Genomic DNA, 11,399 nt, shown 5'->3' with positions numbered 1-11,399 from the left:
CTCGCACTGAGACAGGGGGCGAAGAGGAGCCCTGCTCAGGGCACGCACAGCACACCTTTGATAGATTGGAAGAGTCCAAACCAAAACGTACCAACCACACTGCCTTACTCTTACACGTATTTTCTTATCACCCTTACTGTTCCTGTCACACATTAAGGCACGTATGCTCAACAGCTTATCGCTGATGGGGAAATTAATGCAAAGTCAAGCTTTGTTACTACATCTCAACACGAGTTCACTTCTCCCTGCCCCAGCTGACTACGGAAGGTCAGAAGCACTCCCTGCTGCAGCCGGCTATTTCACTGCATGCCTTGCATAACACTGACCACAAACATGAACAAATGTGAGATGCTGTGGTATGTGAAAGGCTGAGGGGAACCTGCCTCTTTAGCAGGGCAAGATGACTTCTGCTGAGAAAGTGTCTCAGAGTCCCAGCACCAAGAAATAACCATCTCCTCACCCTCCTCCCTGCACAAACCCCAGGAATCCCGTCTTGTCCTGCATGCTGGAGCCCAGCAAAGCCTCAGGTTTTGCTATTTAAAACAGCCTCATACAAATCGGAGTAAAATACACCCCAAAGGACGTAGCACGTTGATGACGTGCTTCTCTGAATCCTACCCAAACTGCACAAATAAAACTTTTGAAACCTCTCATATATGTGTAACTCAGACCTGTAGGAAGAGTCAAGTGCAGCAGTCGTTCCCTGGAATGGTTACATTTAAATTATTTTCTGATTTTAAAACTCTGCATTGCTACATCTCAGGACAACAAATATCAGCCTACCAAACCTGGCTTTGATGTGGAATACACACCACAAGCTCAGGTGTTGAAATCAGACCTTTAACTCCATTTGCTCCCCGTGTAGCCGAATGAGACAGGCTGGTGTTGCCTGTACCACCAAGTATGTTTGATTCTGCAGGCTCTAGCAAGGGAACTGGGTCTATTTCACAGCAGTAGAAAAAGGTGCCTGTCTACATCAGAAACAGGCTTAAGTAGCTACAGCAAATCACTACAGTACAAAGAGCTTAAATGGATGTACGCAGGTTATTCTAACAGTCTCCAAAACCAAACCAGAGAATTAGAGACTTAAAATCAGTACCTGCTTCCTTCATCTTCCTCTTCTCAACAGTGACTCCCTTATCTTAACCCTTGCTTCACCTCAGTAATTACATGAAAGAAAGCTGCTGTATTTTGGCAAGTATAGCATTACACTTAACTGAGGCACTGCCCTCCTTTCAACTGCCATAAATGAAGCATTCACACCTTCCTGCCCTGCAATACAGTGCATATCTGTAGATAAGAGGGCAGCTACCCCTGGCATTTCTGACTCAGCCCAGCACAGCTCCCAAGGCTCCAGGTCAAACAGCTGGAAGCAACACCTGCCACCCCTTTCTTGTTTCAACAGCATAAAAATTGCACAGAACATCATATCTACATACATCTATTTGTACATTCTTTCTCAAATGCCTTGTTCAGTCAGCCCAAACAAATGATACAAAACAGTCTGCAAATATTTAAAGTACGTGGCTGTTAAAAGAGAGTATTCTACGCTACATAAAATCTAACTCACGATTTCAGGTGGAGGTTATCTAAACTGGGTGCCTGAATTAGAATGTATGAATTCACTGTCTTAGTTTCAGATATACCAAGCTCTACAAGCACAAAGAAAAGAGGAAAGCGCATAAAAAAGAGAAGAGCCTTCAGACTGCAGCAGGAATCACAAGTGCTCAACAGGCACAGAAATTCAGACTACTTAATTTTACGTCATCCATGTTAGAATTATTAAAAATAAATTAATATTTCCTACTGGAAATCCATATAAAATGTATGAAATTACTAAACTTATATTTCACACAGACTTCACAGCAGATACTTTCACTAGTATCCAAGCACAGGTAACTGTTTTGCCTTTGGTGGAGAACAGGAAGAGAAGTTCAGTGCTGACTATAGGGAACTACTGAAGCTGTCTGAAAACTCACTGTCTAGATTCAGTAGATAATTCCAGACAAATAATTTAGTTGGTTGTAAGTAACTTTAAATCCAGTACAAAAGCTATGTTTTATTATTTAGCCCAACACATATGCCACAGAAAGAAAAACTTGACAACCTTGTATCAAAATGATGTACAGTAATATCTAATCCTATTTGTTATAGTACCATGCTTGCCAAAAATAATAATTCATATATCCAATATTTTATAAATTCAGTAGGTATTGGAAGAGAAACAAAAAAAATCTACTTAGCAACATACTGAAGAGAACATGAACTCAGGTTCCTTCTGAGCCCTCAAAAGGCATCCCTCACAAAAAGCTCCTTTTTTATTTTTAAGAATTTTGCACTGTTCCTTGAATTGTGTGCCGAATCTTCTCTGCATCTTTTTCTATAGTTTTATTTTTAGGATCAATCTTGAGAGCTGCTTCATAATCCTGGAGACCTAACATCAATACATGAATAAGAGCGTCAATCATTACTGCAAGAATCTTTTCCTCTTTAGCAACTAAGTGGAAATAAATGTTCCCTAGCTGACTGCATAAAGTACTGCTCTTGAAATTTGCTATTGAGCAAAACGGATCAGAACAACAATAGGATTAACTGCTGTCAGTACATTAAAAGCATACCTCCTTCCTACTATTTCTAAAAATATTTGAATGGAAACATCACTGCTACACAAACATTTCAGATCCTGAAACACCAAAAGAGACCCACTTCATTCATATATATGTGTCTATACACACACAGAGGTCAACTAACTTTGACCTAACTTAGGCTTTCTTCAGGCTAAAGACTTTTTGCAGGGTAGGGCTTCTACCCGCAGACTATCTTACAGTTGTTCTAAGTGTGCCATTCAGTTAATAAACATATAAATGAGCACAACAGCCTTATCAAATGGTTTCTATATCAGACAGAATTATAACATAGGCATACTGGGTAAAGGAATTATAGATGAGGGGAGTGTTCAAGAGTGTTCTGCAGAAGACAGAAAAATTGACTAATGGAATGAAAGCACATGGAAACAAGAAAAAAACCCACGTGCTGTGAATAGGATAGCTTGAAGATATGAGAAAAGGAAGGAAGAAAACAAGTAGTCCTTATCAGGTTTTCCTGTGCAAGTGAAATGGTAAGGAAGTGACAAAGGGATTCATAGATAAGAATAGGTAACAGCTGGGAAAAGCTCTACATGTACATTTTGAATGTTCTTCACTTCTTATTATCATCTTTCCTTTTCAATTTTGCCTCACAAAGCCAAGGGACACATAACTCATATCTGTATAAAGATGACACGTACTTGATAAACATCATTTTGGTCAACATGGATTTCATATACAGTTTTACGAAGACATGTTACTACAAAGTTCACAAACAAGTATTTTAGAAATATTTCAGGTTAAGTTAAAGTCTTCTATAGTTGCTAATGGTATAATCTCAAAATCAGTATAATGTTGTCTCATGAACAGCTGAACTACTGCAACCCAGTTTCACATCAGCTTGCCTCCCACATTTGAATGCTTCCTAATTCAAAAATCTCACCTCTGACCTCTCATTTCACTCCACACTAATACCCTCCATGGCCAGCAGCTTGCTACAGCCAAGAGTTGGCTGCAATGCACAGAAAGACTGACTACCCAACGGACCAAAGGGAGGATGATACACAACTCACTAAAGCCTTTTCCTAAAAGCAACTAATGTATACTCCCTAAATTAGAAGTATGATCAAATTTTCTGACTACTTCAGTGAAGACTTAAAAAAAACCAAGTGGAACTGCAATTAGCCAGTAAATTGTCCTTCCTGAAAAAGAAAAATACAGGTGTGAGCAGTCTCACTGAGCTAAACTAATTACTCAGTTGTCAGAGTGGGTCCATGTGCATGTGTTCACAAAGATCAAGGTCTTACCTTCAGCATACAGTTCCAGCTGACAAAAGGCTGTGCCACGTCTCACATATGCTTTTACTCGAGCATTCTCATTATCAGGAACAGGTGGTGTTAGCAATTCTAGTGCCTTCACAAAGGAAAATGCCAAAAATAGTTAGAAGTAGATTTCCCATAATTTTGTTGGGGCTTTTTTGTTTGCTTGTTTGGGGTGGGTTTTGTTTGTTTAATTTACACATATTCCTTTCACTTAATAAATAACAACTGAAATGTAACAATACAGCCTACATAACTGACTAGGATTTCTATCAGTCATCCCACAGTTTGATAAATACACTGTCACTGCCATGGTTAATACATAGAGATGATGCAGCCCTTACTGAAAAAAATGTCTGGTATTTTTAAGGTGCCCTCCTTACCACTACTGCCACCTCTTCATTCTTCCCACGAAATGAAGAACACCACAATATAACACAACAGGTATTTGTGCATGTTCAGTACTTTTTCTGCTCCAAGTTGGTGGTTTGTTTTGTTTTAATCCCTTGAGTGAAAATATTCCTATGATATTTACCAGTAAAGAAGCACGCACCACGTCAGCTGGCTGCATTATATCAATTCTGAATTTAAAATTTGTGAATTGCACAATTACTTTTTTTTTTTTTTTTTTACATATCTTCTTGAAACAGAAGTATTGCAATAACAAATCACAGTTGCGTATAGGACAACAGTCTGGAGAATCTCTATGTTTATACCTTAGAGGAATCTTCAATGGCTTTGTGTAAATTTCTCAGCTTAAGATGGCAAGCAGCACGATTCAAGTACAGTAGTGGAAGCTTATTGTTTAGCCGGACTGCAAGGTTATATGCATTTACAGCTGCAAGATAGTCTCCTGTTGCAAACATTTTGCTAAGTATAAAGCAAGAAGTGAAACATGATTGGAACAAGGTGATGCATCATGAAACAAATATCTACTTACTGACAAGAATTTAGCAAAAATTAAGGACTTAGCAGATTTCATTGGTCATTTATAACCTGTTCTGAGAACTTAATGCTCAGAATGTCAAACTTGACACTCAGAACATAGCATATTGACCACGTTTTGCAAAGTCACATGTCTATGCTTAAAAGCGGTACCTATCAGTAAAAAGTGGACGCATCTATGCAGCCACATGACCAATTTTAAAAGAGATACATCAGATTATGATTATCTAATCAAAACTTCCTGTATAACACAGCTACATAAACGTACCAATAGTTTTATCAAATTCCTAATGCTTGTTTCAGACAGGTATTTAACCTCTGAATAAGTGCAAGTGACAGGAAGTCACCTAGGTACAATATTCCACTAATTGAACTGTCCTCAGTATGAAAGCGTGCTGTACTTGTTTATGACTTTGTGAATTTGCTTCAGCAGTTTCATCTCATGACTTTCTATGAGATTAAAACCCCTTAAGCTATCAATAAACTCTTCACTGTGTAGACATTCCTCATCTGTGTTTAGAATAAATAGAAAATATCACAATTATACATAAGACAAACACAATGTAACTAATATTTCATTTTAAATAAATCTTCATATGGAATCTAACTTACTTTCCCTTGTCCTTTAACCAGTCTGGATTCTTCTCCTCTTCTTTCAAATCTTCCAGCTCAGACAAATCAGCACTTATTGTCCTTCGAGCTTCTGCCTGTTTTTGTAGCCACTTTGAATATACAATTTGCAAGGATTATTTCTGAAGGAAAAATTAAATCTTGTTCTTATCTGCTCATTCAGTCCTACCAAAAGAATTCTATTTGCCTCATATTTTGGACAGAGATAAATATTTAATAATGTAAGACAGGAACAATTTCCTATTTTCCGCTAATATTTTATTGCTGTGTGAGAAGTCAGGCTACTGCAGTATTAATACCTATTCAATAAAGCTCAAGAGAGCTTTATTGTGAGCGGTAAGGTTTAGTGAACCCCTTTTTAAGATGGAACTTAATGAGTCTTACATTAAGAGCAAAAGAAATTTCAAACCTTGTACTGCATGGAATTCAATATTGCAAATTTTTAATAAAAAAAAATGTTATTTAGCTGCACAACGCATGGTGAAAAGTTTTTAAATCTTTAGATAAGACTGTATTCGTTGGAAGATAAGAACAGTCCACAGGTGCCATTTTTGCCAACTTCCTGAACAAAGAGTAAATAGTTCACCACCCTGGAAGATAAAAGAAGCACCCGACGAACAGAACAACTCCTACCTCTTCCTCTTCTGCTACACGAGACTCTCGTAGAGCTGTAGGAAAAACTCGTGATGTGAAGTTGATTTTAATAGTACCAGCAGATCGAGGAGCTGGTAACTGCTCTTCTTTTAAATTCTCTGAAAAGATACTAGAGGAACCACGACCTACAAAAAGAATTAGAGTACTAGAATTGAAAAGGGAAAGAAAAGGGATTATTTTTCTGCTTTTCTACCAAATTCAAAATCAAACCTAATCTAGAATTTCTGGTTAATAGAAATAAACCTTCAAGAAAGTTGGGATTTATTCTATTGAAGGAAAGTTTCAAACAGCATTTGTTCTTGCTGCTAAGCATGCAATCTATTACTGACACTACGCTACCTGTCAGAAATGAATCCTTTTTAAAGCACTCTTTCCCTCACATGACTCTCTAGTGAGGCAAGCATAAGACTTAAAACTAATCTTACTGAACAATACAAACAAAACCAAAAGGAACAAATTTTTATTGGCTTAGTTCCTTATTGGCTCTCTGTAGGGCTAACACATGGGAGAGTGAAATGAGACTGCTTATCTCTATGAAAAATGGCAGTTAGACACTTCAGTGGTAACATGAGCTCCACCCTCAGAAAGTTTGCATTACACTGTTAGAAAGACTTTCTGTTCTATTTTGCTAAAGCCTACAACAGAACTTGGCTTGTGTTTTCAAAGACTTACATGAGAGCTAAGAACTCACACGACTCGCTCAATGAATTGCAAGAAAATAAAGACACAAAAGGAACTGCAAACTAAAAAAAAAGAGTTCAGTACAGTAGAGACAAAGATAAAAAATGAACCAGAAACATCTAGGATTAAAGTTATATCCACATTCTGCAGAATGTTAAAATATATCTCAATAACGCAACCTTTTGTATCTTTGAGTTTGGTCTTAGAAATTTCTTCATGAGGAATTCTGGTTTTGTTTATTTTTTCTCTTTTCTTCTCCTTTAGTTGCTCTACTTCTTCATGTAGTTCCCCATTCTTTTGTACCCTCTTTTGTTTCTCAACATCATTTTGCTGACTTCTCCATAGCTCCAACTCCTTAGTGACTTTCTGTCTCTCCTGTTCTTTCAGATCTTCAATTCTTTTTCTTTCTGCTTCTTCTAGCTGTGTAAATGATAAAACTATGAGATACATAATGTTCAATAATAAGATGACTGAGTAAATGGTATCATTGTTTTTGCCAGTTTCATATCCCAAGCACATCATCATCATTAACAAGAACCCACAGGCAAAGTTATAAAAAATGCTTAAAAATGACTGTGACAGTAATTGTGATGAGCAGTAAACTGTGATTAGTTTTTAAAAGTCATATATTTTAACTATTTTACTACCACTACACAGGTATGATCCAATTTCCCCTGTATTTTAAAGAATGAAAAAGGTGCTCCACAAATAAATCTTTGATAGGCTTTCCTTTTGTCTCCCAAGTTCATTTCGGTTCAAGACAAAATATGCTGTTCACATATCACCCTTATGCTGAAAAAAATACTTTTTTTTTTTTAATCTACTTGGATTGCTTTATTACACTTGATGTTAAAGCTCTTCCTGCCTTTGATTCAGTAATGATGATTATTACTACAGAGCTGGGAAGTGCCTTCCAATGAGGCCCTAATTACCAATGCTTCTGGAAGATGACACCTCACTGAATAAGACTTTTTAAATATCAGTATTTTTGTCAACAACAAATGAGAAAATACACTGTTTGCAGAGGCCACAAAAGATTAACATTTTGCCCCATAATTATAAATCTCCTTTTAAGTGACAAAAATCTGAACTCACAAAAAAAAACCCAACCACTTTCTTCAGAATAACTAATGGAGAATAATAACCTCTAAGTATTTTTATAGCAATTTCATGACTGGTAAGACAAATGTTTTAAGAAGATACAAGATTCTCCACCACTGTAATAAACATGAGTACCTCTTGTACATTTAACCAACCAGCTCCCAGATTAGCTGGCAATTGCTTACATCCACATCTTGGATGCAGAGCTCCTTCCACATTTACCTTCATTGTAGCCTCCAAAGCATACTTCTTATGTTCCTGTTTTGTAACTTTTTTTGCTTCTGTCTCCTCTTTTGCCTTTTCGTGTGCTTTCAGAACAGCATTCTCTCTTAGATGTTGCAGTTCTTCCTTGTTAACTTAAATAAACAAAAACTGTTCACTAATTAAGGTCTGAAATTCTACTGCGATGTACCACTTTCATAACAGCAAGATTCCTCTTTTTCACTTTGTCTAAGGAAGTGCAATGTTTCCAGCTCCACAAAGCAGTTTTCATCAAGCCCATCTCTAAATTTCAAAACCTAAGACTCACAAATACACAGTGTTGGTTTAATAAGAAACACTGTTTTGTGCTCAGTAGAACCACTACATCCTTCGTCTGTTCTGCTGTACTTTCTATTTTAACAATAAACAAGGTTTAATTTAGCAGATGTGCAGCTGCAGAAGTTACACGTTTTTAATTATGATTTGTAAAGTTACAGCACAGAACTCTTTTTTCCCCCTAAATTGGCTTTTCTAGGAACTTCTCTCTCTTTCCAGAACCAGCACTTCAACCCCAGCAGTTGGTCAACGTGGAACTGGCAACACCACAAATACCATCTACAATTCCCTATGAGTGAGTGGGAGGTGACCCAGAAAAAAAGGAGGTATAACGTCCCCAGCTGACATCCACATCGTTCAGTGACCGATGAGAATTCTTGCACTTTCTGAAGCCATAAAGGTAAAGGTAATATTTATCTATATCAGGTAATACAATTAGAAAAGCAGCAAAGCCATTGGAAAGAGTTCTCACGCAGCTCGGGTTCTTTACAAGCGGTCTGTTTCTCCCAGCAGAGCACTTACCATTTGCTACAGCCAGGGACTCCCACATGGCCGCTTCTTTTTTATACAGAGTGAAGAAAACGACTCCATTGCCGATCTTTGCTGTGCTATTTGTCTCATCAATAGGAGCATACAGAACAGCTTCGAATAAAAAGGGAGGGACGCTTACCTATAAAAATACAGTTAGCAGACACATACTAATAACTGAATTCGTATTTCATTCTTGGGTGTTCCAAATACTCAACACAAGCACACAGCACACCTCAGGCAACACGTGCTGCTCAGCAAGCTGATTAGCTTAGCAACCGTACTGAGGTTTGATAACCACCGGACCATTTAAGAGACCCAAACTCTGTGTTCTTCAGCACCCAAATAAAAATAGCAGACCTCGAGTTTATAAGTCACGGTATAAGCAGAACAGGCAACCAGCACCCACCGAGCAGGGAAGGTGCTGGCATTATTAGTAGGAACGGTAACAGGGCAGCCTAGGGGAACAGGTACTAACAGCCTGCTGCACGCAAAGGGACAGCAGAGCCTATCGTTTGTAAAAGACTGCGAAATCAGCAGCGCTGCCGCGGTGCGCTGAGCGTGTGCTTTTTAACGGAGCAACGTCGAGCCGCAGCCCCGCCGCCCACCTTCAGGTACCGCTCGGTGCAGAAGATGTTGGCGGCGGTGACCCTCAGGCCGCGCACGGGCAGCGAGAGGTACACGGCGGCGCCGCTCTGACGCCAGCTGTACTCCCGCAGCCACAGCGGCATGGCGCCGGCCGTTGGTAGGGAAAGCCGAGCGCTTCCGGGGCCCCGCGCCGCCCGGGGAAGGCGCTGGCAGCCGTACCCAATGGCGCCCGGCCGGAGCGGCGCGCCGCAGGCTGGGAGTTGTGGGCCGAGCGCCGAAGCCGGCGCGGCTACGCGGGAGTCCCCGTGGTGCTGTGGGCTCGGCAGAACTCAGCGACGTGGGTCCGATCCCAGCCCGTTACTCACCGAGACACGAAGCCTGGCGCTGGTCTGGCTTCCGTCAGTCACACCTGAGCAGGGCAGGATGGAACGAAGATCCTATTATCCAACTGCGCTTCCATAAACTGACTGTTGGTACTTTGAGAACTTCTAGTAAAGCGATTACAAGCCGAGGACTGACATAAGCACTGAAGCTCCCGATGACCTCTAACGAGGCTCAGGCCGTGCCCGCAGCCCAATGTAGTGCCCTGCGTGGTGCTGACCCAGGCAGGTAACACAGGCTGCTGCCCAGCCTTCCTCAAACAGCAATGTCCCTGTGTCCACGTAGTCTAAAGCATGCAGAAAGCAACTAGTTCTGGGGAATGGCGATTGAAGGCAAACCTAACTCACTTGGAGAAGCAGTCTGGTGCACTGAAGTTCCTGAAATACACATAGATACTTGGAACTACTGGGAAAAATCCAAAAGAACCACAGTCGTGTGTGTGTGTGTGTGTGTGTGCATGTCCCCACACACTTCTTCCCACGGGGTGACTAAGAAAGTTAACACTGCACACGAGTTAAGGTTCCTGATGTGGCTGTATTCTGAAGGAATGATCAGATGCCAGTGGTTAATACTGTGAGCTAACTACTGCTCTCAGTACAACACAGAAACAGCTATAGCAGAGGTTTAAAAACCTTTTTTCAGAGAAAGAAATCCATCATAATTGATATGATCTCTGGGTTATTCTCCACCTTCATTCACCAAGATCAGTATAATCAGGGTGAATGCTTGCATGAACAGGAATCTGATATATGAATTAAGATCCTCATTCCAGGAGCATTCAAAAGTACAAGCAAAACAAGATCTGACTCCAAGTCAAAATGCTTTAGGTATTCTTGGCACATGTAACTTTTTTTTCTAAACCTTGCATGATACATATTTTCATGCTCACTGTAGGATCTGCATCACAGAGTAGGAAGCCTTGTTGCCAGCTGCAGCAGGAAAATATGAGTTTATATTTCTGAACCAAGGCTTAAACCAAGATGTGTCTGTCAACACACGGATGTAAGTCTAAGCAACTGTAATAGAATACAAATGAGTAAATAAAAGCTAAGGAAGGACTGTCCATGTGAGAACCTTTTCCCTAGAAAGAACATTTTCCTACACAGACCCTTAGCTTACTTGGAAAGGCCAAAACTGCACACAGCGGTTCCCATCCTATTTGCCTGCTTTCTAGATGAAGAGTTGGGGGTAGGAGAGGATGGTAATTTGTCTTGTTTGTTTCTTGGCTGCTTTAAAGTCAAGGTGTTCAAACAGCAGCAGTGGCTGGAATTATTCAAATGTGATAATGATTCAGAATCCCCTACCACTCCAGAATGTAGCTTTAGTCATCTGGAAGGCATTCCTCAATTTTGGAGAGTCCAAAGATAACAGAAAAGTCTCACATTTGCTGAGGGCTGGCCTTCTGCTTTTCTCAGCCAGGTATCATTTCTACCTCAGTCACAGAGAATAT

At 39.9% G+C, this 11,399-nt stretch overlaps 1 protein-coding gene across 2 annotated transcripts; it reads right to left on the bottom strand.

Moving 5' to 3' along the window:
- Positions 1-2,039: 2,039 nt before the first annotated feature.
- Positions 2,040-9,727, bottom strand: DNAAF4 (dynein axonemal assembly factor 4). Of its 2 annotated transcripts, none has more exons than NM_001008674.2 (9): positions 9,589-9,727; positions 8,975-9,122; positions 8,138-8,271; positions 6,994-7,234; positions 6,113-6,258; positions 5,462-5,571; positions 4,621-4,774; positions 3,893-3,998; positions 2,040-2,434 (listed from the first exon to the last, which is right to left on the bottom strand). In NM_001008674.2, exons 1-9 carry the CDS (start codon positions 9,709-9,711, stop codon positions 2,325-2,327), a joined length of 1,272 nt encoding a protein of 423 aa, NP_001008674.1. In that variant the 5' UTR covers positions 9,712-9,727; the 3' UTR covers positions 2,040-2,324. The 2 variants fall into 2 exon arrangements, with proteins under 2 accessions (NP_001008674.1, XP_046754972.1); XM_046899016.1 differs by lacking the exon at positions 2,040-2,434 and adding an exon at positions 3,297-3,787.
- Positions 9,728-11,399: the final 1,672 nt, after the last annotated feature.

The sequence above is a fragment of the Gallus gallus genome, chromosome 10 (assembly GCF_016699485.2).
Source record: "Gallus gallus isolate bGalGal1 chromosome 10, bGalGal1.mat.broiler.GRCg7b, whole genome shotgun sequence".
Classification (NCBI taxonomy): domain Eukaryota; kingdom Metazoa; phylum Chordata; class Aves; order Galliformes; family Phasianidae; genus Gallus; species Gallus gallus.
The sequence above is the reverse complement of the archived record's forward strand: the minus strand, read 5'-3'. Positions and strand labels throughout refer to the sequence as shown.

What these genes read in the sequence shown, in the direction of transcription:
- DNAAF4 (NM_001008674.2), bottom strand. Translation starts at nt 9,711, where the DNA reads ATGCCGCTGTGGCTGCGGGAGTACAGCTGGCGTCAGAGCGGCGCCGCC. An exon ending in CTTTGGAGGCTACAATGAAG is followed by an intron (nt 7,235 to 8,137) that starts GTAAATGTGGAA and finishes TCATTTACACAG; the next exon opens with CTAGAAGAAGCAGAAAGAAA. An exon ending in TGGTTAAAGGACAAGGGAAA is followed by an intron (nt 4,775 to 5,461) that starts GTAAGTTAGATT and finishes CTTTATACTTAG; the next exon opens with CAAAATGTTTGCAACAGGAG.